At 46.5% G+C, this 26,536-nt stretch overlaps 1 protein-coding gene across 5 annotated transcripts in view; it reads right to left on the bottom strand.

The window, feature by feature from the left end:
- The window catches only part of HYDIN (HYDIN axonemal central pair apparatus protein), a 335,806-nt gene that overhangs the window by 69,198 nt on the left and 240,072 nt on the right, over positions 1-26,536 (bottom strand). For all 5 annotated transcript variants that reach the window (XR_002806835.2, XM_023637294.2, XM_023637295.2 and 2 more), the window contains 13 exons: positions 25,549-25,763; positions 20,678-20,815; positions 18,801-18,984; positions 16,393-16,534; positions 14,427-14,589; positions 11,827-12,447; positions 9,579-9,797; positions 7,516-7,718; positions 7,114-7,296; positions 6,140-6,259; positions 3,281-3,440; positions 3,004-3,176; positions 2,186-2,384 (listed from right to left, as the gene is read on the bottom strand). Coding sequence is in view for 4 of the 5 variants with exons in the window: in XM_023637294.2 (XP_023493062.2) it covers positions 2,186-2,384; positions 3,004-3,176; positions 3,281-3,440; positions 6,140-6,259; positions 7,114-7,296; positions 7,516-7,718; positions 9,579-9,797; positions 11,827-12,447; positions 14,427-14,589; positions 16,393-16,534; positions 18,801-18,984; positions 20,678-20,815; positions 25,549-25,763 (2,720 nt within the window). In the remaining variant the exon portion in view is untranslated. The remainder of the gene's footprint in view (positions 1-2,185; positions 2,385-3,003; positions 3,177-3,280; positions 3,441-6,139; positions 6,260-7,113; positions 7,297-7,515; positions 7,719-9,578; positions 9,798-11,826; positions 12,448-14,426; positions 14,590-16,392; positions 16,535-18,800; positions 18,985-20,677; positions 20,816-25,548; positions 25,764-26,536) is intronic.

Below are 26,536 nucleotides of genomic sequence, written 5' to 3'. Positions count from 1 at the left end.
AAGGGGAAATCTGCAGCTGCCACCAAACTCAAGTTTTAATTTCGAGTTTCCATCTTTTCTTTCATCAAACACTTCGTCAATGTTTCACAGGGCAAATCGGACCGACTTGAGTCTTACCTTCTTTCTTTTGCTGCTCACCCTCTGACAGAGACTACAACAAGAAAGGCTGATAGCAAGGCGGAAAAATAGGACATAGAACTTGGATTATCAGCTCCAGAACTTATATAGTACTTTTCTACTGATAGATACCAAGTACCCAGAACATCCTATTTCCTTTGCTTCCCCACTGGGAGTGGAGAGATTAAATTTTGTAAATGAGGAAAATAGGATGGACAATTTAAGAGGTACACAAATAAAATAAAATGAGTTCAACAGAGTGCTTTCCAAAGAACCAGAGAGCAAGGCATTTCCTAGGGTAGTTGGTGAAGGAATGTAATCTGGGGAAGAGAAGACTTAGACCACTTTGGGGGGCCAAAGGGGAGACCCACTGTGTCTTCTTTAACTGGAACAAACAGGGATGCCGTGTGAGTTGTTAAAATACAGAAACGTTCAAAGAGAAATATTCAAAGAGAAACTTGGATGACCTCTTGATGGTTGCAGAATTGATTCAGGCATCAAAAGTCAGTGACACTCATTCATTTTACAGATTCTATCGAGCGTCTTCTACGTCCAGGCCTGTGCCAGACACTGGGGATACGATGGTGTCGTGGTTTGAATGGTGGCCCCCAAAAAGGTATGTCCATGTCTCAACAGCTGGAACCTGTGAATGTGACTTTATTTGGAAAAATGGTCTTTGCAGATGTAATTAAGTTAAAGGTCTCGAGATGAGATCATCCTGGATTCTCTGGGTGGGCCCTAAATCCAATGACAAGTGTCCTTATAAGAGACAGATGAGGAAGAGACACAGGCAGAGAAGAAGGCCGTGTGAAGATGGAGGTAGAGAGTGGAGTGTGCGGTGACAGTCCGAGGAACACCTGGAGCCACCAGAAGCTGAAAGAGGCCAGGAAGGATTCTTCCCTAGAGTCTCAGAGGGAGTGTGGCCCTGCAGACACCTTGACCTCAGACTCCTGGCCTCCAGGACTGTAAGAGAGTGAATGTCTGCTGTTTAAACCCTCAGTTTGTGGTCATTTGTTACAGCAGCCCTCGGAAACCAAGACAGATGATGAACGAGTCAGGTGAGACCTTGTCCTGATGGATTCCACATTAGAAAGTAAGAAACAGGATGACATCTGAAAGGGGTAGCTGCTCTGAAGGACAGAAGACAGGGTGAGTGATTGCACATAACAGGGGATTCCCTTGGTGGGATGATTAGGGAACCCAGTTGAACAGTTCCGTTTGGTGGCCCTCACAGAGCCTAGGGACAACATTCTGGCAGGGGTGCTGCAAGGCTAGGGGCTTGAGGCAGGAAAAGGCAAGAGACCAGGTGATAGGAGCCATGAGTGAGAGTAAGATGTGGATACAGAGGCTGGCAGGGCCTCAAAAGCAGGGGAGGACCCTGGGCTCTCTTCTGACTGTGATGGGAAGCCAGCAAAATGCTTTAGGAAGGAGAATGACTGACAGTGTAAAGGTTCCTTTGGACACTGTGGGGAGTGGGAAGAGGGAAACCAGTTAGGAGGCCTCTGCAGAAGTCCAGGTGAGAGACACTGCAGGTAGCCTGGACCAGGGTGGTGGCAGCAGTGTAGACGGAGAAGTGGATGGGCAGGAGATACACTGGGAGATGGAACTGACAAGACTCATTGGAGAACTGGGTTGGAGGAGAGGCTGTCAGCAAAAGAGGGGAATCAAGGATGATTCCCAGTGCCTGTTGGGAGCAACTGGCCAGAGGGTGATGTTTACTGAGATCGGAATCTGAGGGGTGACTTGGTCTGGCGACGTGAAATCAGTAATCTAATGCTTACCTGGGGTTAGCAACCCCCTTCACTTGTTCATTTATTTGGTCATTCATCCCCACTGATTGAGTACTCTGTTCTTCACACTGGGAACTCCGTCATGAACAGGACTGCCTTTGTGGAACTTGCAGTGTGTGTACAGCAAGATGCTGTGGGTTGGGGGTTGTCAAATGGGGATCAGATGGGAGCATGTAACAGAGAGACCTGGCTTAGTGTGTGTGTGTTGGTAGTGTGTGTCAGGGAACCCAATGTGTGCACATTTTGATGACCAAGTCTGAAGATGTGTGAAGCCTCACCTCCAACCGAATTGCCTTCTTGATGTTGACGGGTTTGGAGGGTTGGAAGTACACTTTCAGGCTATACTCAGCCTTGGCAGGGATGGTCCCCTGCATCAGGGACACGGTGAAGTCATCGCCCAGGTGCTCCAGGCTGGTGATCCGCCAGGCAACGGGCAGGGGGGTGACGTTGCGGAGGTGAACTACCCTGAATTCTCTTCTGCAGAGACCAAAAGAAATTTTGTCAGTTTTAAATGATTTTGATTTATTATGACAGGTCAGAAAAAGCACTTCTGATGATTTCAATTATTGCTTAGTTCACTAATCAGTATTTGTCAGAAATGCGGCCTGGTAACGATGATCAAGGAATGCAGGATACATATCATAACAATATGCTTTCCCAGTAGCCCCAGAAATAAACGTTCTTTATTTAGAATAATACAGTTCCAGTGAATGAATATGTAAGTTCCAGTTTTGGTCTAGTGTTCTCTGTTTGTAATCTAATTTCTAGAGCAAAGTTTCCTAACCTTTCAGGGTAATGGACTGCTTTGAGAATCTGGAAAAAGCTAGTCCTCCTTCTGAGAAAAATGCAAATATTCACACACTGTGGCAGTTGATCCTAGGGGGCTCCTCAACCCTGCTGAAGTCCAGACATTGAACCCAGGTTAATGACCGTGAACTCAAGAGTTACTAACCATTCTGGTTTGCATAGGACTAGAAGCTTCCCAGGACGCAGGACTTTCAGTGCTAAAACCAGGGAAATCAGGATGGGTTGGTCACCCCAGAACTAAACATTCTTTAAATTCCCTTCCAGTCCTGGTATCATCCAGAAATCTGACCTGTGCAACAAGAGCCGGTCAAAATGCAATTGCCTGGGGTCCAGCTCGAGTTCTGGGCGGACCCCCTGGCAGCTTAATCTGAAGATGGCTGGCTCTGGGTTATCCTTGATGCAGCAGACGATGCTGTCTTCAAAGACACCAACTGCAGTAGGGTAGGCCCATACGCTCAGCATCTAATGGAAGAGTCAAAACAAAGTACATTTACACCAAGGATGTCAAGGCCTCAAATTTCCCCAGAAAGCCTTGCCCTGGTGGACTTGTTTCCATGGGACTGTACCTGCTCCTCATTGGGTTTCAGAGTCATGCTGGTGGGCTCCAGGAAGTAGGTGCTTGCTTTGATGTCATTCTGAAAACAGAAGAACACCTCCACGACCATTGGGGAGTTGTTCAGGATTGTCAGTGTCTCCATGTTGCCTGGGAACAAGGATGACTTGTACCTAGAAATGAACAAAAATTAGGGTTACGGATGTGAGGATTGACTGAGAGTTCACGTGGAAGAGGAGATTGTGAGGTGCAAGGCAATTCCAAAGGAGAGGATGGTTACACTGAGGCAGTGGCATGGTGGCTAAGAATACAAGCTTTGTAGTTGTGAAGACTTGAAGTTGTGACCTGACCTCCCCAAGCCTTGGTCTCCTCATCTCTAAAAAGCGATGATAATAATACTTTTTAGGATTTCTATGAGTATTAAATGAGATAGTGTACCTACCGCTCTTAGGACAGCTGCTGATGTCAAATCCCTAATAAATGGTAGTTACTATTATCGCAAACAATTCTAACTGAGAAATACGCAGCTATATTCTTTCCAGTACTTAAATTCCCAGGAGAGATGATCATTTGCGTAACTTGTTATATCACATACGTGTTAGAGATGACGTCCGTCACCACCTTCTCCTATACCCGTACAGGATGTTACTGTTCCAACATGGATTCACTTGGCATTGCTCACTGTTACAAGGTTGTTTTTGTTCCTTAGTACCTTGGGGACAGATCCACAGAGTTGAGTACCACGGGCATTGGAAGCTGCTCAGTTAATGGTATCAAACCGAAAAGGAACCACAGAAGGCACAAGGAATGCCAATGAAGACGCTCATCATCAGAGGTCATAGGACAGATCAGGGAAGCAGGGCCCCATGGTACCCACTGGTGCTCAGAAACAGTCTGAAAAGCTCTTTGAACAGGCTACGATGGAGGAAGGCAGGAGAACGTATGGCAGAGACCAAATCAGAGTCAGAGAGACAGCGCAATCTCTGTGTAACCGCCAAAGGGTGGTGGCCTTCATGTCTAACCGGTAATCACCACCATCCAGGACTACGCTAAGTTACATGTGCATTATCCAGTTCTGTCTTCACGAATCTGTGGGTGAGTGCTATTATTTTCCCATTTTGCAGATGAGGAGGTTGAGGCTCAGCAAAGTTTAAAAGAATAAACGAATAATACCTGGTTGCCCTGGGCCGCTGCAATCCCTCTCCTCCGGGACCACTGCTGCCTGGCCCCAAATCCTGGTTAATTCCAGTGGTGCCCCAAACACATGCCTCTCTGAATGGTCATGAGTTACCTGACTCCAACTCCCAGGCTGCTATATACATCATGTCCATCAACCTGACCCCCACTCCTTCTCTCTCCTAAGCCGTCACCTCCACTGGGTTTTGAAGATCCTCCCCATCTTCAAACCCTCTTCATCTTCTCTTTCCAGTCCAGCATGTCAGGAAATAAACTAGAGGTATTAAGGGAATCTACAGGTAATCACAGAAATAAACATTCTCTACTTATCACAATAAATGCTAGATTGAATGAAGACATGGTTAGACTTTGGTTCCAGTTTTGGTCTCATTTCCCTGACCTATACAATAAGAAATTTGTATATAACTGAAAAAAACTCATATCACTAAAAATTTATGATCATCAGCCTCACCTGGGCCCCCAAGTCTGCCTGATAATATGAATCTATTTCTCTAATATCCTCCCTCTCCCAGTTTCCACAAAAATTGTTTCATACTTTCTCCATTTTCTCAACATTTTTATCTTCTTCCACTTCCCTCACTGTTAGAGAAGACCTCACATCATTCGTTATGGAGAACATAGACAGTGGCATAGGAACTTTCTCACCATTCCAACCAAATCTGTAACCCTACCTGCCCCTGACGCCATCTCACCTTCCTTCCTCTTAGTATGAGATGATGGTTCCTCTTCCTGGCAAAGGCCAGCATCTCCATATCCCACTGTGTTGTCTCACGGAACTTCACCACTGATGGTCCTTAACTTTCTCCTGAAACTCCAACCTTCTCCTCCCTACTTTCCCTTGGCATCCAAACATCATGAGAACACCAGTGTGTGAGCAGCCTTCACTGGACTCCATGTTTCCCTCCCATCCTTGACTCTCTCTGTTTCCCTTCACAGCCAAGCTTTCCAAAGACATATCTTCACACCCTATCTCCATTCTCTCACCTTCCACTGACACTTCGACTCACTTTACTTGGACTTCATTCTAAAATTCCCAAGAGGGCTCTTGCTAAGGCCCCCATGACCTCTGTGTTGTTGAACCCTGTGGATGTCGATGTCCTCATCTTTCTGCCCCCTTTGTAGCATTCAACATAGCTGACCACACTCTCTTCTCATGGCTCTGTGACACTACTCTTTCCTGGTTTCCACCAATAGCTCTGGCTCCCTTTCTCATCTCCTTTGCTGGCTTTTCCTCTTGTGAATGGAGTTCTTTGGGGCTCCATCCATGGTCCTTCTCTCCTTACTGTGTATTCTCTCCTTAGATGATCTTATCCATACCTATGACTTTTGTTGTCTCGAAGACAGACTCTCCTCTGAGAATCAGAACCATATTCTCTGCTTGATGTGGCTACTAGCTATATCTCCTAAGCATCTCAAACTCAACTTATCCCAAAGTGATCTCTTGGTGCTACCCTTCCCCCACCAAAACCTGGTCCTCTTACAGCCTTTCCCATCTGGGAAAATGGGCCCCCCATTCATCTGGGTGCTTATCAGAAACTTGAGGCAAAAGAACCCAGTTCTCCCGCTTTATGGCTCAGGGTTAATGGCTACATTTACATAGGAACTCTGCTTGTACTATTATTCATGAGTCCAACCCAGGAGGCTGAAATCTGCTTTCAAATAATGGAACACTTACTTATCTCTTGATTTTCCACAAAGCAGTGGCCCGAAGTAAAACCTGTCCATGCTCATAATATATTTCTTCAAGATGACCTCATTTGTCTTCATGTCCTTCTTCCGCTGAGGGAATACCACTCTGAACATAGGGGAGGGAGGGAAGAGGAGAGGCTGTCTGAATGGAAGTTCAATGCCGCCATTGATGTTTACATGAACCCAACGCTCCCTGTTCAGCAAAAGGTACAGGTATCTGGAGACAGAATGACTCTTAATTTGAGGGCCTTTGTTGAGCCTTTCTTCCCTCTCCTTCCTTCTCCCCAAGCCTGAGTGAAGATAGTATGATTTGAACTCGAGAAAAAAGATTCCCAGTGGTGTCTTTTATAATGAGGGGCTGATGACAGAGCTGAGTTGGATTTCCTGTTCCAGTGTACCCAGTTAGAAAACTTCCTGAGAAGCTCCATGGAAAACTAATTCTGGTGGATATTAACTAGGTTTTGAATTCTTTGTCCAACGTGGCCCCTTACTGAGTGTTACAAAAAAAGTTCCTGTTGGTGGATAAGCTATAAAAGGCCCCTTCCCCAAGGGGGGTTCCAGGTGCCTTTCTGTGGTATATAAGGGGCACAGTGGTGTTTGGCAGCTTGTAAAAAAGCCCACCCATGGAGATTCACACATATATTGATACTATGGGATAAAAAGTCCTACAGTAAATATAAAATCTGTTTAAATATACTTAATAGTTAAATAAGCAAACTAACTGGCCAGAGGAAGACTTTTCCCCCTCTTCACATCTGTTAACATTCTCCTTATCTTAGTCTCATGGTACCATGTCATTCCTGGTTTAGTCAATGTCCAAGACATTGAAGCCAATACAATAAGAGTTCTGGGATGCTGTCCCAGTCCACATTAGTATCAAGATCCACTTTGTTCAACATACCATGGGAGAAAACTAAAACGTATCCATCAACCTTTTCTTTTAAAGTAAAATATACTTACTTTGGGTCTTGGCAAATGTATGGGTAAGTACAGACACCTTGGCAATAGAGCTGGTACTGGTGGCAAGTTCCAAGGATCTCAAAGTTAAACATTTGGTCAAAGTTCCCAAGATCATTAGAAGAGAAGTGCACTCTCAAGGTCACCTCACCATTGGCTGGCACAATCCACCGAAAATGGTTTAGCCTGCAAATTACCACACAAGCATTTAAAGCTAGAATGCTCCCTTTGGGCCAAGAGAAGACAGGATTGCTGCCTGGGAGAAGTCCCGTCTGTCTGGGGTTAGGCATGGTGATCCATAAGGCCCCACAGGCAGGACAGCCCTGTCCCCATCTGATGCTGTGACAGCCACACCCTCAATTTGGGGCTTTGGCCTTCCCCTCCTTGGGTTGCTTGGAGGCCCACCTGATGAATTTCTCCTGGGAGTGCTGCTCAGAGAAGTCGTTTTGGTCTGCGTCTGACAGGGGGGCAGTGGTTCCAGAAGTTCCCTCAGAAAGGCCCTTCCTGTTGTAGGCCATGCGACGTTTGTCCTTCTGTGTCTCCCGGGCCTGATCTGTTTTTTCTTTCACTTTCTGTCTGCTCCCCTGAAGTGAGGTGATCTGCTCCTCCTGGGTCATAATTAAAAATAAGCACGAGGTCTTAAATACTCATCTTACATCTTACATCTTATGTGAATAGAAGACATAGATGCCTACGACCTGTCTGCACTCTGGGGTGACGGTGCAGGTTCAGGATGCTGGCGGCTGCCTGGAGCAGAGTAGGACCCAGCCTCATGTGTTGGTGAGAAGTCTAGTGTTTTCCTTGGCCCTCTATTCCCTGAGAAGGAGGCCGAAATCCTGAGAAAGCTCAAAGCTGGCAGGGAGTGTGTTCCTATATTGCATTTTGTTGTTGTGTTTCTTTAGTATCTTTTCATCTAGACTCCTCACTCTCTCCCAATCACGTTCACTTTTTGGAGAGACCAGATCTGTGTTCTTACACAATATTCTATAGTCTGAAAGTTTCTGACTATTCTCACAGTGTCATTTAATTTATTTCTTTATTCCTTGTATTTCCTGAAAACTGAAAATTAGGCTTAAAAGCTTCATTAGATTTGTAGGGGTGCTGTGTACATTACACTCTGTCACAACAGGGGACAAATAATGTCAGATCGGTCCACGATTATAGATGCAAATTGTGTTCATGTGGCTAGGATGGTGCCCGCCAGATGTGGCCACGATAAAGCGGACTTCTCCCTTTGCAGCTGGCCAGTCACCCGTGGGATGATGGTCTGGCTTGGAGCGAGTGTCTGGTTCCCCAACAAACTTTTGCTTTTTGTATCCATTGGTGCTGCTTAATTAATTATTTCCCTGGGGATAAAAGAATAGTGCTTTTCTAATTCTACCATTCTTTCTAACATTTTGGCTGCCATTCTTCTAGAATGAAGAGCTTTCCTGCGTCAATTGGGGATGAACTAGTTTTTCCTAGAAATGATAAGTTAAAGAATGGTTAACTCTTTCCTTTTAAAGGCCAATTTTCAGAACATGAGTTGGGGCAATAGTCACCTCTGATGGAGGCAATCTTTTCTTCTTTATCTTTTTTATTTGGACTCTGCTTGAGTAAGGCCTGCCCATCAATGCTGCTGACCTCAGATGATGATTTCCTATTTATAAACTGAAGTTTGGGTAGTCTCTGTCACCTAGTGGTGCTGTAGCAAGGCTTATTTGCTGCTTATTTTACTTATTCTTTACTGATATGCATGGTTTGTAGGAGGCTGTGTGGGAAGATTCAACAGGGCCACTATATTTCTCTGGGAATAAAGAGTTCCTCCATAGTTTTTAATATACCTACCTTCTGCATATTATTGGTCAAATCTACTTTCCTTTGCAATTTATTCTATTAATTGTATATATATTTTCGTCTACTTTTACATGATTTCATTTTGATTACTTATATTTTTAATCCAGCTGGAATTAATTTTACTGTATTGTGTCAGGCGAGGCATTAAAAAGTAACTTTACCCAAAATATCCAATCTTCCCATCATAATTTCTTTAACAATCTGTCCTTTCTCTAGTGGTTTATGTTCCCTTAATTTGTGACTGTTGATTCTTACATTCTTATGCACTGTGCGAATTACCTTAGCTTCACAATATATTTGAATATCTTTTTAAAAGAGCTAGGTTTGCTTATTTTTTCTTGCAGATGAGTTTCTACTAAAGCAATGTGACAAGTTCCCTAAACCATCCATGGGGACTGGAAAGGTTGGGAGATGAGACTCAGTCATTTTCAGTCTCCTCTTGGGAAGTGGGAAAAGTCAGACCCAGGGAAAAGCCATGTGGAGAGGCCCACTCAGGGTCTCCAGGAAGGATCACTGATGAGTTGAGGGCACCCAACACCATACTCAATTTTTGGCCATGCGGTGGTTGACCCACTCTCCCCACCCATCTGAAGTCCTGCCAAGGTCAGGAGGACAACCTGCTCGCTCTCTACCTTCACAGCACCCATGGCGGTGGAAAGCTCTTCTGCTTCCAATTCTCTTTTCTCCTCCAGGAGGGAGAGCTCCTCAGATGGTGTAAGTACAAACAAAAAATGCTTCAGGACTTCTGTCGTGGCCAAAGGTTGTCGCTTCATAGGGTAGGAGATGATTGAGAATAAGGTGGGAGGCGGGATGGGTGGTCCAGAGGTACCCAGGCCCAAGATGTCTAGGATCTAAAGGAAAAGCCCTTGGTCAGTTTCCTGCGCAGAGGGTGGGCTTCCCCTAACTGCCTCACTGAGTGATCACAGGGTGCTTCAGGCCCTTCCACCCTTCCCTCAGCATTCTTGGGAGACGCCACTGCAATGGGCATGTGTCAGGGAAGGGGCGTCATGGGCCTGACACAGCTCTGCAGGTCTTTCCAGACCCCACGCCCCAGACCAGGCTGGGGTTCTTGCTGTGGGCTGTGTGCTCCCTGTACCTCTCTTATCATAGTCCTGTCACTTATTGTGACTGTTTAATTGTCTGTCTCTGCAACTGGACTGTACAGTCCATTAGGAAAGGAACCAGGTTGATAGCATACGGCCTAGTCCATAGTAGGCACTCAAAAAAAATCTCTGTTTCACTTAAAGAGACCAGCTCTTAAGGTTCTGATGTCTATTTGTAGAGTTGTTCCATCTACTTTCAGATCCCATGTTAATTTTTCTTTATCTTTAAATGCTCTTCCTTTCCAAAGGTGAAAGAAAGTTAGGATTGGAGCAGGTCAAATACAGCAGAGGAAAAACAGCAAAGGTTCTGGGAATGGGGTAAAGGATATGAACGAAGAGAGAAGGCAAAAAGAAACTTGAGAGGGAGACAATTTATTCCTATAGCATTCTCCCATTCTGTTCTTTTACACAATGAATGCACTTTCTCCAGAGTAGATGGCTTGAAAACTTAGTAGCAACATCCTTCTCAGCATGTAAAACCCTGAGAATAAGGATGCTATCTCTAGATTAATTGCTGTCATTGCAACAGTAACCGCCATAGCCCATCTGAGTGCCCATTCGTGGACCAAAGGGGCTACCAGGCCGAGCGAGTAACCACCTCCATGTAATCCTGGGGGTCTAACCCTGTGGGTCAGGCAGCTGGACATTGCCTGCCTACTGTGCAGCTGGAGTTAACTCCCAGGATTTATGATGTCTGTGAGGAAAGGAGGAGTAATTTGTACCAACTATTAAATTAACAGAGCCAGAAGTTTCTTTAAGCAACAGTCTAACCTATGGCTTGGAATGTGGAAAGTATAAACCAAGGCAAGAAGACAATCTTGGCTATAGTACAAGGGTATAAAACAAGATGAGAAGATGTTCTTTTTCAAAAAACATATTTCTGAAAACAAAAAGCAAAAAACACGACAGTGATTCCTTATGTAAGGCAGACCTGAGGCAGAACCATGAAAGGAGTGGAGCTGGTGTTGCGTGTCCTCCACTTGTTTTCTGCCCCTTGGCCTGCCCTGGACAACTCTGGCAATTCTCACTGTCAGGCCATGTGCCATCAAAATCCACCCTCGTGAGGAATTACCCTAACCCTCTCAACCCTCACCTGCCCTGTATCCCTCCGAGGCTCTACTTCTCATGGTTGCATCGAGTTTCTGATAAACTAAACCAGAGGTCAGGCAAGTGTGGCCCCCTGGTCAAAACTGCCCTGCTACTTGTTTTTGTAAATAAATTTATATGGAAACAGAGCCACGCCCAGCCATTTACATATTGTCGGCATATGACCTGCAGCCTAAAATATTTGCTCTCTCGTGTTTTACAGAAAAAGTTTGCCCCTAGATAAAAGGCTATAACAACCATCCCCTCCAAACCATTGCCACAAGTGGCTTTTGGATATGCAACACTTGTGTTTCTAGAAACAAAAAAGCTGTCTAATAGTATAATTTCTGTCAGTGTGAGAAGCTTCTGGGAAGATTTCAGAGTAGATGAGCCCTGTGCTCTACCCCGGAGGACCTGCCTCGCCAGCCTGTGGCAACAGTACTGGCAATAACAAAAACCAACGGTACGGGTTGCTTTTTGTGAGGTTAGATGAAATCATTTAGATCTGTGGAACCTTCTATGGATTTTCACCAACTGGAAAAAGGTCCTTTTAGCCACTATTGTCTTATACCCAAGGGGGCATCAGAGATTAACGGAATTAAGGAGATAAAGAAGGAAACATTTTTGTGACGATTAGCACAGTAGCGGCCACCTGATTCGTTACATCTCCACCCAGGAGAAGAGTCTGTACCTGATCCCCCTTGGGAAGCTTGTCACTCTCCAGAGCCTGCTTCCAGTTTGAGCCTTCGAGGTCGGGCGTCTGGATGTTTATGAATGGCACCCCCAGGTCCTTCTTCCCTTCGTGGTCCTCCTCCCCCTCCCCCTCTCCTCCATCGCTCTCCTCCAGTGCCCGGAGCTTCTCCAGACGCTCCCTCTCCGCCTTCTCCCGCTCCAGGCGCTCCTTCTCCGCGCGCTCCTTCTCCGCGCGCTCCCTCTCCCGGTCCTTGCGGCCTCTGCGACCACCCGATGGCAACTGGCGCTGGTCGTCTGGCTCGTGGGGCATGTCCTCGGCCCCGGCTTGAGGCAGCAGAGCTCCCTGATTCCGGTCCCAGTACGCGAGGATGTTCTGGATGTCCTTCAAAGTCAACTCATAGACCTTAAACTTCTGGGCCAAATGCTTGTCAGTGTCCTTCGGGAGATCCGCTTCGCTGTCCTCTTGTTCGTGGGCCAGAGGAAAGCCCAGCGGGATTTCCGCCAGTTGGTTCTTTCTCTTCCTGCTTAGTTCTTCCTTCTCGGTCATGGCCTGCTCTCTAACAGACACTTTCCTTTCTATTGCCTCCATCTTGACATCTAGTTTGGAAAAAGTAGGAATCTAGAAGGCAAAAACATAAAATATGCTTAAAACAGTTCTTTAAGGGAGAGCAGATCACATAAGGAAGAGCAAGAGGACATTTTGTTTCACGAGATTCCAGGCACATCTTATATACACTAGATTGGCGCCTAAGAATCACTTTGGGAGCATTTATCAAAATAGCAGTTTTGCAGTCCTTCCTCATTGGAGAGCTGGCTGGCGCCTGCCATCGTGTGTTTTGAAAAACGTGCATAGTGACTTTGACGTGCACTCCTGATTGAGAGCTGCTGTGATAAGGATCAGCAGGAAGAGATCACCAAAAATGATCCTCTGCACCTGCTTCCGGGTGCCTCTGGAGAGGCCACAGAGTGGAGTGGTCCAATCCCGTCCATCCTGGCTGCACGGCTTGCCAGCTCTGTGACCCTGGGCCACTATCTCACATCTCTGCCCCATGTGTATGATGGGGTAGTAATATTAATAACTGCCCCAGAGGAGTAGTGAAGAGTAAATGTATGAATATATGTAAGAAGCTTACAACAGTGTCTGCCACAGAAAAAGGGTCTATTACTGTCAAGTTATTAAAATGACACAGATTACGTATATAGAGGGTATTGTCGGGAACAAAGAGGAGTTTGGTGTCTGGCTGTGCTTCAGGCTTTTAAAAAAATATGTGTTTATTTAATGAACCTGGCACAGAGAAACTAACTTTATTCTTTTTCTTACTGCCCTTTTAGCTTGCTTTGTGGGCTCTAATTTTCTCTTCCCCTGGAGGCGATGCTCCCTAGCTTTTTGTGTTATTTTTTGACGACGCAAAGTCCAGTTCAGTCCAATGATCCCTGTCTGCAGCACAGCCCAGTGCCCCCTCTCCCAGTGACAGCACTTCTCCTCACTAAGGTCAGGCTTGGTCACTTGAGTGACCGGGTTGGCTCTTCCCCTCATGGCACTGCCCAAGCCCTCCTCCACTTCTCCATCTCTGACATGGCCTGAAGAGAGCTGGCCTGACAGTGCTGGCAAAACTGTCTTCTGGAGGGAGTGGGTCACCTTATATGTGCAGGGAGGGGCTTGGCTGCTACTGTATCATTCCCCGTCTACAGAGTCCCTGCCAAGACACCGAGAGTTCTGTCTGGACAGCCTATCCCGTGGAGAAGTGGATTTTGTAGGGAAGAAAGGCCCTGTGAGGGAGGACTTGTTCTGTGTACTCAGGCTCTGCTCCTTCCTGAGCGCTATCTGAGTGGGACCCCTGGACACTGATTCCTCTGCCCTTATGTCTACCCATATGTGGTCATTGTCTCACGCTCACCTACTGGGACCAGTGTGCACCTTGTCTGGAGTCTGGCTCTAGCTTCACCCTGACACCCCAGTGCTGAAACAGCTGCTGTGCACCCCAGTAGCGACACCTCTTGGCCACAATTGCCACCTGGGCATTGCGCTGGCCACCTGCCCTTCCCATGTCACAGTGGGCTGAGACGTGACTGCTAAGCTTGACAGGCTGATAAACGGTTGGTTCCTGTCTGCAAGGACAAATTTACGCCAGAGCATCTTCCTTGATTGTTGTTAAGGATGAGCTCTTGGTTGAAGGCAGGGGCTTCATGACTTTGTGTCTTATGGAGACAAATCTTTAATACTAGCCTATTTAGCACTATCCAGGGGACTGTAGGGGAAAGTGAAAAGAGCAAGGACTGTGGTCAGACATAACTGGAGGAGGTCCTGGAACTGCAACCTCATCTCTCTCGACCTCAGACAGAGTTTGTGTCTCTGGACCTCGCAGGCTGGGTGGGATGCCCAAATGACAGGACTACGTAAAGTACACACAGAGCGCTTTGCATACAATCAGTGTTCAACAAATGCTGGTCCCTTTCCTCATGGCTTCTGCACCACCACAAAATCCAAACAGTATCAGGTCACTTTTCTGGAGGGGAAACGTGCTGATTGAGCGGCTGGTTATGACAGCTGAGCCCTCTGCTTCCGCCGCTGGGTCAGGAGCAGGGGAGGGGTGCTACCTGCCGGTTTGCTGCTTGGGATTTCTTCAGGGGCGGTTCCTCCTTTACTGCTCCTGGCTTTGGCTTTTTGATCTTCCTTTTTAGCTCATCTTCTTCCTTTTGCCGCTCAAGCTCCTGCTGTAGCTTCTTTTCGTGCATCTCCTTTGCCAGTCTCTCCAGCTCCCTTCATCAAACCAGGCAGAGAAAACAGAGTTCAGAGGCCCTCCTGCCCGAGCCCCTCCTCAGCCTGGAATCGCCTGGTCAGGGGACAAGGCGCAGAGCTTTCTTGGGCATGAAAAGAAAGAACAAAAGAAAGCTGGGTAAACAGGAAGGAAAGAGGGAGGGAGGCAAGAAGGGAGAAAGGATAGCTCACGTCTATCTTCGAACGGTCATTCAGCAAAACTAATGAACTGAAACTCGACGAAGAGGAAGTCTCAACTAATCTGTATTTCTATTCCAATCTCCTTTCATAGGAGCAAGGCAAAGCCTGAGAATAAGCCTGATGTTAGTACTTTATAAAAGCAACTTTCAGAGACTGTTCTGATATTAGCACAGGTGAGGCCCAGCTTCCTACCCGGTCACGTTTGCTGTTCAGACAGCAAGAACCGGTGTTTTTAACAGCAGCCCCTATCATGGCTAGCTTGGAGCCGTGGAGCCGAATCTGAACTCCACATTCCTCTGCTCTTCTCTCTCTCTCTCTCTTCCTGCTCTGGATTCAGCTGCCTCAGCCCTGCAGCTAATGGCAAAGAGGGCACCAAGGGCGGGCACCAAATACAAACAGGCGTGGAGGGGAGAGCATTTCTGAAAATACAAAACCCATCTATTTTCATCTCCAGGCGTCCCTAGTTGTTCCCGGTTGCTGTGGCTCTCTGCCCACGGAAGCTGACTCATCATTACTTCATTACTTCGTGTGTGTGTGACACAAAGAAGTCACTGCTGAGCTTTGAGGATCAGATCTGCATTTTTTAAGTCCACCATGAGCTAAATGCCTGAGAGCAATGGCCTGGATGAGAAGGAAAAGATTCCTTCGGAATCCCAAAGCTAGACTTTTCATACCTCTGAGGACTGGGCAGTCTTACACTGGACCAGCAGGGGAAGAGATGAGGCTATACTGCAGGGGCCGAGGGGACACAAAAGCTCTTTTGGGGTCAGTGGAAAGAGTCTGGAGGTGGAGGGAGAGGAGAGAAGGGGGTTAGATTGTAGGCAAGTGTCTTAGCTCTGCCCCCTCAGATGTTTGGAATCCTAGGGAGGGGTAGGCAATAGAACCCGCCTCCACTGGCATGTTTGAAGATCTGAGGGCAGAAAGGACATATGTCCCACTGCCTACCTGTATCTGAGATGGCCTGAGATATGGGCCCCGAGTCCCCTGGGCCCTGGGTGGTGTGGAGGGGATCCAGTTGTTCCCATGTGATCCTCAGTGAGAGGCACAGAAGGTGGCTGAGAACGCTAGCTTAGGAGCCTGTGTAGGGTCTCTGGTGAGCTGCTCAGCCTGAGGATCAAGCGGGAGAGGCAGCCAGGCCTCAGGGGATGGGCAGCACCACCAAAGGCCAAGATGGTGGCCAGGGAAGGAGGAGAAATGACTGAGTTCTGGGGAGCAAGCACCATGCCCATGTTAAGAGAGTGGCCCCTCAGTCACCAGCAGTGGACACCTGAGCACAGAGGTTGATGAGCCACTCCTAGGGGGTGGTTGTCAGGGAGAGCCAGTGGGAGCCCCAGGACTTCACAGAGGCCAGAAGCCCCTTCATCCATTACATTCCATAACCTTCCCCGTAGACCCAAACTCCCCCAGACAGAAGGAAGGAGAAGAGAATGGGAGAAACCCTGAAAAGCTGCAGCAACCAGGACCCAAGATGAGCAAGATATGTTTTCCTGCTCTCAGCAGGTCATCCTCCCAGGTCTCCCATGGCCACTGCTGTCCCCGTGGAGGATGACCCCAGTCGTGCTCTCAGGGGAACCACTTCTGCTCTGGCCAGCCCTTGATTCTGACCTCTTCTTCCTCTCCAGGAGGGCCTGCTGAACTTCTCGGTTAAACGTGATTTTCTCCTCCTCTGTCAAGGCATCATATTCTTCCTCATCCATATTTTGGAGACGCTCCTTCTCTTTCTCGAGTGCTTCCCTGAGTTTGTGCTCTGTTGGGGGAAAAGAGACAGGAAGGTGAAGAAAAGTCACTCACCAGCTTTGGCTGTGCGGTCCCTCAGTGGCTTTGCTCTCAGACTAAACAGGCTGCAGACCGTCTGAGACAGTGAGAGGTGATGGTACAGCAGCTGGCACCCGTAATCTCTGGTGGAATTTCCTGCACTTGTTCCAAAATTGGTCTCCATCTGTGGCAGGCTGAAGAGTAGGCCCCAAAGACATTCATGTCCCAATCCTCAGAACCTGTCAATATGTCACCTTACCTGGCACAAAGGATTTTGCAGAGGTGATTAAGTTAAGGACCTTGAGTAGGGGAGATTATCCTGGAGTATCTGAGTGGGCCTAATCTAATCACAAAGGTCCTTATAAGAGGGAGTCAGGAGGGTCAGAGTCAGAGAAGTGATGTGACAACGAAGCAGAGGGAGAGAAGGAGATGTGACAATGGAAGCAGAAGTCAGAGGGCTGTGAGGAAGGCGCCATGAGCCAAGGAATGCAGGCAGCCTCTAGATGCTGGAAAAGGCAAGGAAAAGGACTCTCCCTCATTGCCTCCAAAGGAATGCAGCCTTGCTGACACCTTGATTCTAGGCCTTCTGACCTCCAGAACTGGAAGAGAATAAATCCGTGTTGTTTTAAGTCCACAAGATGTGGTAATTTGTTACAGCAGTCATAAGAAACTAATATACCACCCGCTGACTTTATCCATTATGAGCACATGCCACCAAGGTGCTCAGGGTGACAGAACCACTTGCAGACCAACTGGAACTGTCTTCCACACCCTACAGATTCCAGGTCTAGAAGTGTGGTTCATACTCAGCATGAAGACACTTGGCTTCTTCACACTTCACTGCACAACATTCTCACCTTTCATTCTTATAGGTTTGAGCTTTGAGCATCTGAATCCTTTCTCTGACACTTACTAAGGGATAATGACAGGTTGTTGTGGGGATCGAATAAGCAATTATGTAAAGCACCAGGCCTAGCGCCTGGCACGTTCATAAATGTTCAATAAAAAGTAGATTTTAACATAATAATATTGTTACTGTAGGCTGCCTCAGGACTTTTTCAAATGCAGATGATTTAGGGGAGAGGAGCTCATAACACAACTGTGAGACACTTCAATCCAAAGATAACTGAGAAAGTGAAAAGTGATATTTTCTTTCCAGTTGGTCATGATGAGGAAATGAGCTTTCTGGAAAACCAGGAAGCTGGAGGTCAAAATACTGCTGGGGGATGCCTGGTCATTCTGCCTGATTTTTCTCTTGATGAGAATATAAGGAAACAGTCGAATTCTTTTTAAGAACTAAGACAGCCTGGTGTTTGTAAATACTTCCTTAAATGGAAGAGCATTATGATTTGTGTAGATTGTTCTAGAAGAAAGAGGTAAGGCCAAGTGAGGAAGGGCAGGAATGTAGCCAAAGCTGAGGCCAGAGCAGGACTCTCCCTCCCAGGCACAGTGTCACCTGCTCCCTTGGGGGCCAAGATTTGCTAAGTCTGCTTCTGACTAAATCGGGAACTTAAGCTAACAGTACTGTGTGTGTGTATCTATTTTTCAATCACTGAACATTTTTTCCAGGCCACTGGTGTAATGACAGAAAAAGCAAAGGTTTTACAGTTATGCAGACCTTACTAATCTGTTTGATCTTACACAAGACTTTATATCTCTGAGCCTCATTTTCCTCATCTGTACAACGGGGACAATAACCTTCACAGGGTCATCGTGAGGATTAAGTGACCCAAAGCGTCATTTAACGATATTTAAAGTGTACAAAATGTCTGCCGTGCTGCCTGGTACACAGTAGGTTAAAAAGTAGAAGTGGTTTTGTAAAGTTTATCAGCACCTCTAGTTTTACAGGAAATGTACAGTTGGCTTAAACAAAACCATTAGGCTAACTGGTCACCTGAGTCAGGATGGAACCCGAGGCGTGTTCCCCTCAGGTTGGTGGTAATTATAGAGAAGATGAAGGGTGTGGTACCGGGGAGAGAGGAATGTGTCTGTTGCCAGAAGAGCTGCATTCATCTTTCATTCTACAACCTCAACAGGTCACTTGTGTCTCAGTTCCCTTAGATGCAAAGTAGAAACAAGAGCTCCCAGCCACGTCCAGGGCAGAGGTGGGGCGCCAACGAGGCGGCAGACCCGAAAGCTTCATGTAACCCTAGTAGATTGTCACGGCAGGGAAGCATTTTCAAAAGTCTAAAGCTCAGTTTAAAGGAAAGATCTGTAAGCGCTTGGGAAGGAGAGCCCAGGAGGGTATGGGACTTTGCCTTCTTGCTCCTTTTTGGCTTTCTCCTGGGCCTTCATGGCTGTGTAATCCTGGGCCATGTTGAGAACGTAGATGTGCTCCCGGTTGCCAATGGCCTTCAGCAGGCAGAGGAGAGTGGTAGCGCAGTTCCGAGCAAAGAGAGTCTCGAGGCTGTCAAACACCACTCCTCGGTAGCAGTCGCTCAGCTGAAACCAGAGAGAGCAGAGACGGTTACCATGGCCACAGAGCCTCCGTTCTCTATGGAGAAAGCTGCTTGCTGTTGTGTTGGTGCTGTTACTGGTGTTGCAATTGTTTCTGCACACCTACTGGGCCCCGATGAAATTCCATTAAACTGCTCTTCCCCTTGCTAAATGCAAGGTGTTTTTACAAAATAAAAGAATAAAAATAGTTTATCAGTCATAAAAGATCTTTATCACATGTATTTGTATAATAAAGGGTTTATTCTGCCTCTATAGAAATAAAGAAAACAAATAAAATATTAAAGTGAGGGTCTAGGAAGAGCCATGAGGTGGAAGGAAAGAAGATGCAAAGGAAAGATGTCGCCATCCATGGAATAACAGGCAGCAGCGGAGCGGCAGCAGATGGGCTGTTTGTATCTTCCTAAGTGGTATTACTGCCTTGGAGGGTGATGATTTTAATAATACTAACCACTGAAGAACAGCCTCTGCTCTGCTGCAGTGTTACTCCAAGCACAGTGCCTAGATCGGCCACCACTGGCTGGAAACTGATTACCACCAGTTTTCGATGAGACGACAATCTTGTGTCAGAACATAAATCAGCTATCTCACTAAATAGTTCAGCTGCCATCTTTTGCTTTGTAGCAAGACTTTGTCGATGAAGGAAGCAGTGCCAAGCTCCATGTCTCAGCGAAGACACCCCTCTGAGTGGCTCAGCTCTACTGACTTACTATGGACTTTACTAATGTTCTCAGCCTTTAACCTGATGCATGAAACACCTGCACACTTATTAGAGTCCCTCACTCAAATCGGTTGAGAGTGATAGCACCTTTAATGCAGCAGTATTAGCATAAATCATTTCCAGTGAGGACAGTCCTCCTCTTCTGGGAACCTCAATTCTAATTTTGTTACATTTAACTGTGCAATTAATATTGTAGCTCAGTTTGCAAATCCAAAGCAAACACACAACTCCAGGGCCCGGGGAGCAATTTAGCTCTCTCGAAACCACCAGCAGCAAACAGGCTGAAGTGCTACCCTCCCCCAAATCCCGCTGATCTTGTTTTCTTTTCTTTAATCGTATAACACTTAAGAAAAAATAACTTTTTAAATGGAGTTACGGTGTTTCTGACTTTAAAAGCAATATGTTACTGTAAAATAATTCAGAAATGTATAAAGAAGACTAAAAGTCTATAATCCTGCTACCCAGGGATAACCGCAGTTAGCATGTACTTGAAGAGTTTTTACTGTGCAATATACATTTATAAATATTTTTATAGACATGTGATTGTGCTTTCCACACTATTTAATAATCTGTAATTTTCACCTAATCACATATTGCAAACATATTTTTACAGCAATTAACATAGCTCTAAATTCTAACTTTTAGTGGCTCTACATTGTAATTTTTAACACACCACTGTAGGGCTGTATGTGACTTTTCTCTTTTAATGTGTAAACTTTTCTGCTCACTGGTCCTTTAAGAAGGTGAATGGCTTCAGGCAGCAGACTGAGCCCGGGTCAGGGACTGACGAGGGCTGCCAAAAGGACAACTAAGTGACTGCTGGGGGGAAGAAACCCATCTTTCCTCTGCAGGGCCCCTGGGTTCTGAGCTGTTGTGGGTGGGCGATGGTTCAGAATCTCAGCCCCCAGCATGGGACTAGTGTGTGAGCCCTGCAGCAACGTGCAGGTGGGCTGGACGCACCTGTAAGCGCTTGGCCAGGATCTGAGTGAAGAGTTCCTCGGGGAGCACGCAACTCATGAGGCCCGTCTCACCTCCGATACTAGCGCTGACGCTGAGCCGACGCTGCGTGGGCCCCGAGGGGAGAGGGCTGGAGGAAATCTGTTAATCGGGAGAAGGACCAGGAGTTAGAATCCAGTTTTGTGTCCCGACAACTCCTACACTTACAAGCCATGTGACTTTGGGAAAATCATACAACCTCTCTGGGCCTCATGTCCTCACCTGTAAAAGTGCATTGTAATGTGGAAGATTCCTTCCTTCCAGAATTGTTGTAAGCTTCAAGAGGGAACACGGTGGAAGGTGCTTTGTGTATGGACTGAACAGCACATACATTCATTTTTTGGTTCATTCATTGAACAAATATTTATTGAGCAGCTATTATGCACTGGGACCCTTTTGTTACTAGGGTTACAGCAACAAACAAGGCCAGCAGTATTGCTGCCTGTGTGGTCTTTACTTTCAAATGAAGGAGATAAAAAAGAAGCACATGAATACATAAAATCAGTCATATAATTTCAGAGAGTGATGAGAGCTTGGGAGAAAATAATCAGGCAATGGAATAAAGCACAATGACAGGATTGGACTATGGCTCTTTAGAGAGGGTGGTCACGTTACCCGGGCAATGTAGAAGAATGAGACAAGATCCTGAGAGAAGAGTCTTTCTGAGAGGACACAGCAAGCTCCCTTCACACGAGTGTGCTTGTGGGTATTTGGGGTGCAAGCAGGAGCCCAGTGTGACAGGAACTGAGAAAGCGATGGGGAGGCTGGTTAGAGTCTAAGACGTAGTCAGGCCAGAACATGCAGGGCTTGAAAGTCATGTAAAGAACTTGCGTTTTATTCCAAGTAGTATGGGAAGTCGTTGGCATGTTTCAGGCAGACAAATGATCTGATTTTTATTTTTAAAAGACCACTGTATCTGATGCGTGAGGTAACAGGAGTGGAAGAAGGAAGACGGGTTAGTTAGCTATCTCCAAGGTCAAGGCGGGAGATGATGGTGGCAGGGATGAGCACAGTCACGGTGGAAGTGGTTGATAAAAGATGTATTTTGGAAGTAGAGCCAATAGGATTTGGGATGTGAAAGAAAGAGGCATCCAGAATGACTCCTTGAGTTTTGACCTGAGCAAATTGAAAAATGAAGTTATTTATTAAGAAAGGAAAGACTGAGGGAAAAACAATGTTACGTTTTGTTTGGGAGGGGAGCAAGAATCACTTTTGGGACATACAAATTTTGAGATGTCTCTAAGCCATTCAATAGAGATACTGAATGCAAGTTTATATACATGAACCTGAGCTTGGGGGGAAGTTAGGGCTGGAGATAGAACTGGATGAAATCACCTGTAAAGAAAAGGTAGAAAACAAAAAGAAAAGAGTAGATGACTTAGTCTTAGCCTACTCCAAAAAACTAGGAATCTGGAGGAGATGGAGGAACTGGAGGAGTGGAGGGAGCTGTTAAGGAGGCAGAGGGAAAGTAGAAGAGCACAGTGTTCTGAAAGTCAAATGAAGTGCTTCCAGGAGGAGGGAGCTATCAGCTGCCAAGAGGTCACATGAGATGAGGACAGAAAACTGGCCACTGGATTTGGCAAGATGAATGCCAATGACCTTGAGAAGAGCAGCCAGTGGTGTGGTGAGGACAAAGGCCTCATTGGAATAGTTGAAAGAGAGAATGGTGATGAGGATGAGGAGGCAGTCACACAGCAATTCTTTGGAGGAATAGCAATGAAGAGGAGCTGAGAGATGAGGTAATAGCTGGAGGGGGATCTGGGGTCACAGGAAAGTCTTTTTGCAGATGGGAAGTAACACAACGCCCATAGATGCTGATGGGAAGGATCCAATAGATAGGGAAAAAACCAAATGGGAGAGAGGGGATAACTGCAGGAAGTAGCCCTTGAGTAAGACAGGAGGGGTGGGGACCAGTGCACAGGAGCATAGATGGCCTTGGATGAGAGCGGGGGCAGTTACTCAGGCACAGGGAAGGGATGGCACTGGGTCAGGGTGAAGGCTGGATGGTAGATTTGGTGGTGGGAGGATGAAGTGGTGATTTTCTGGTTGCTGCTGCTCCCTCCATGAAGTCATAAGAAAGATCATTAGCTGAGAATGAGGAAGAAGAAGGTGTCTTAGAGGTTTGGAGAATGATGACAGCAACAAAATAGTTATCTTGAAGAGATGGAGGACAAATTTACTAGGGCAGATAAAGGATCCACTTGAGATTTGAGGTCTCAAATTTAAATTAAGACCATTAAGGAGAGACGAGGCTTTCCTCTAGCTATGTTTAGCTGCCCTGCAAGGAGGAGGTGGAGAATGGGCTTTACCAGGAGGAAGTTTTGCTTGGAGAGTACAATGAAGGGGCAAGGGAGCACCCATAATGACAGACCACGAAATCCAAACTGGATAAGTGAAGGGGGTGCGAGGCAGTGAAAATGTGGACTGGAGGTTTCAATGTGACCGATACTTATCAGAATAAGTCATCTGGAAAGTTAGAAGATGGTCGTCAGGAAGTAGGATGTGCGATGTAGAGATCCCGGAGTTTATGGGAAACAATGAACAAAGTCTAGAATACGGTCATCATAGTGAGCAGCTGAGGAGGCCATGGAATTGAGAAGTGAGAGCGCTGGATTAAACATCATTCAAAAGATCAGGATTTCTAACTGGTGATTTCCTGGAACAAGGTGATTTAGAAATACATGACCTTATATTACAGGTCATTTCTTCATTATACGACATGTTACACATTTCTTCCCACTTGCAATATGAGTAAAGTTTTAGTTATTGGAGAGTTCATGCTTTAGGAGAGCTTTAGAAGACCAAACAGCCATCTCTGGCTAAGGCACTCTGACAGGGTGACTGTGTCCAAACCATTTGAGTCTTGTCACACTGGAGTGCAGCAGGCAGCCACATGTGGGAGCTCTGATTTCTAATGTGGTCTTGAAGAAGTTCTAAGTTCCCTACTTATTGAAAGGGGATTTGAGTCAGAATTGGGGTTTTCTGCTGCCTTTGATGTAGTCTAAAAGCCTTATTTCACTGTCCAGATGGACAGCACCAAACCAAAGTAAATGATTCTCCATGACACCCTATTTAATACAAATATATGTTTTAGTTCATCCATAAACATCTACGTAAAGAACATCAAATTAGACCTTAGAAAAGAGGGTTAAAAGGATGATGCTCCAAAAGAAACTGAGTCAATGTTTTTAGTTTCCAAGATATTAGAAGAATGTGGGATTGAAGTGAAGATCAGAGACATTATCTGGCACAAATTCGGTCCTGCAGGATGCCCCATCCAACCCGCATACCTCCTTTCACACGAAGATCTTCACCTCCACTCCAACCACTTGCCCCATCCAACCCTCCGTCATCCACTTGCCCCGCCAACCCTCCATTCATCTGCTCCATCCAATATGTGGTCCTCCTCTCCTATAAGGACCTTCACCTCTGCTCTATCCACCTCAGCAAGCTTCTCGGAAACATCTGCCTCTCCCACTCCCACTATAGCGCTCTCAGACTATAACAAGACCCACAGACGTTTTCAGTCTTCCTGCTTCTCCCATTCTATTGTCCTCCTCTTAATTCCTTGTCTATCTAGACTGGACTTCCCATACTGATGCCACTCGCAACTCCCTTGCCCTTTGTTCTGAGCACACCCCGACCCCTGCAATGATAACAACTTCTCTCTCTGCCTCTGAGTGAGGGCTGAAAGGGGCCACTTAGACAAATCTTACTGTGAAGTTGTAGCTTCCTGTCTTGGCTGGGCCATCAGCCTTTTCAACTATCTTTTCTTTTGTCCACCACCAATTTCTGGTTCTATTCCTCAGTGGATGCATCAGTGCTTTGCCACTTCCCTCAAACACGCTCTGCAACCCAACCTCCTCAATACTTCCTGGAAAGACCTTGCATCCTGCCTAGAGCCATTCAGCAAGACCTTCTCCAATCTGCTCTCCACCCCGCTTCCCCTACACGTACTCCGTCTGTTTTCACCTTACTGACTCTAGAGCAAGCTGGGTCCCATCTCCTTTAACCATGCTTAATCCTGCCCTTCTTTCTTCCTCCTGGAATCTCATTTCCTCTTGGGTGGATGGTCACCTTATACTTCTCCAGGAGCTCCTGTCTCTAGAGACCTGCTTGTGTCTCCACCTCCTTTCTGACCCAGGGTTTGCTTTTCTAATGAATACTCATATTTTTCCCTTTTCTTTCAAACATCTTAGAAGCCTATACTCACTTGACTCTGCTTTCCCATTGACAAATCATCACTCACCTGTCTCTCACAGCGCCATCCACTGTCTCTGGCTTCAGCACCTGCTATTCTGCCAAGATTGTTCTTGAAGTCCCTTGGCATGTGGCTCAAACTCTCTAACTTCTTTATGACTTTCCAAGACTCCCTTGCAGCCCTCCTGCAACCTACATTACTGGTTCCTTAGCATTCTGTAAGTATTAGGTTGAACCATATGAAATTACTGTTATGGAGCTCCCAAATGGTTGAAGATTGATGATTTCATATGTTTCAACGTAATTCTTGCTACACCCCTCTTTTGTCTCTAATCTCAATATTTTACAAATATTTGAATGTGTGGTTATCTCCATCATCAGACTCTTCGTGCAGCTTGAGTGCATGGAATTTGCTTTACTTATCTTCACTTTGCCAGCACCTAACCCTATAACATTAAAGGCACTTGCTGAACACCTGCTGGATGAATACTCCTTTCAGGAGTGGTGGTTCAGGGACAGCGCTCAGGCCTGCCTGGTGAGGGCGACCATAGGAATGAAGTTGTGCTGATCTGGCTGCAGGATGCTAAGGAGGAGGAAGGATCTCAACTCTCCTTCCTAGGAGCCCTGATTTATACCTGTGGTGTTTCAGATGAGTGCTGGTGATGCTGCTTCTGAGACCCAGAGCCGTGGCTCTCTGACTTGCCTTTGGAGAGCAGCACGCTCCCACGCACAGTCTTAGCATGTTTAACATCAGGGGTTACCAGAGTGGATTCCGAGGTTAACTTGCCCAGGGTCTCGCTGCTCAGTCGTATTTGTCCCATGGCATTTTGGCTCAAAGCAGTCTCCTGGGCTACATGGAGAGAGTGGGTTTATATCAAAAGTCACATTAGGATAATAAGGAAATAACAGCAGGGATGGCACATGGAAACCTAGTGTGATTCTCTGAAGGAACAGGAAGCCATCTACATCTGCAGATGGCTGAGTGGGGCTGGGAGAACAGGCTCCGTTCACCAAGGACTGGATGATGATGGGTCAGTTGGGAGCCTGGTCTGGAGTCCAGGGCTCTTCACTGCTCATCTTCCCAGGGGATCCCATGTTAGTCTGCCCCACTTTCTCTTCCAGCCCAGAGGGCGGTCATTTCTGAAACTGCTGGTACACAACAGCCCTGCCCTGGAAACCTAACACCTGACCTTTTGTGGTTCTAGGCAGTGGTGATGCTAGCGAATAGCTCGGGTAGGGCGTTTGCTGCTCCTGCAGCAGAGCAGAATCAGTGGTTGATGTAATCATTTAAAAGTTTGCCAAGAAGGCTGTTCAGAAACACTCTTGCTAGAGTGCCTTTGGCTTTTATGATAAACTCCTGCCTCTCCTAGTCCCCCAACCACAATGCAAGTCCTGTCTCATTGTGTCCCCTGGGGCTCCTACTCCACAAGGATGGACCACGTGCCTCTGAAGGAGAACAGGGGTGTATCAGACGCTGTTGGCACCCTAAATAGGGTGATAGGGCTGTATGCTAGGCAGCTTCCCTGTTTCTCCGGCTCTTAGGCAGACTCGTTATGACTCATTACTTCTTGTTGACCATTTCAGCAAATAAGCAACCAGAACTCCCTTGAGAGTTGTCATTAT

This window comes from Equus caballus, chromosome 3 (genome assembly GCF_041296265.1).
Source record: "Equus caballus isolate H_3958 breed thoroughbred chromosome 3, TB-T2T, whole genome shotgun sequence".
Lineage (NCBI taxonomy): Eukaryota > Metazoa > Chordata > Mammalia > Perissodactyla > Equidae > Equus > Equus caballus.
The sequence above is the reverse complement of the archived record's forward strand: the minus strand, read 5'-3'. Positions and strand labels throughout refer to the sequence as shown.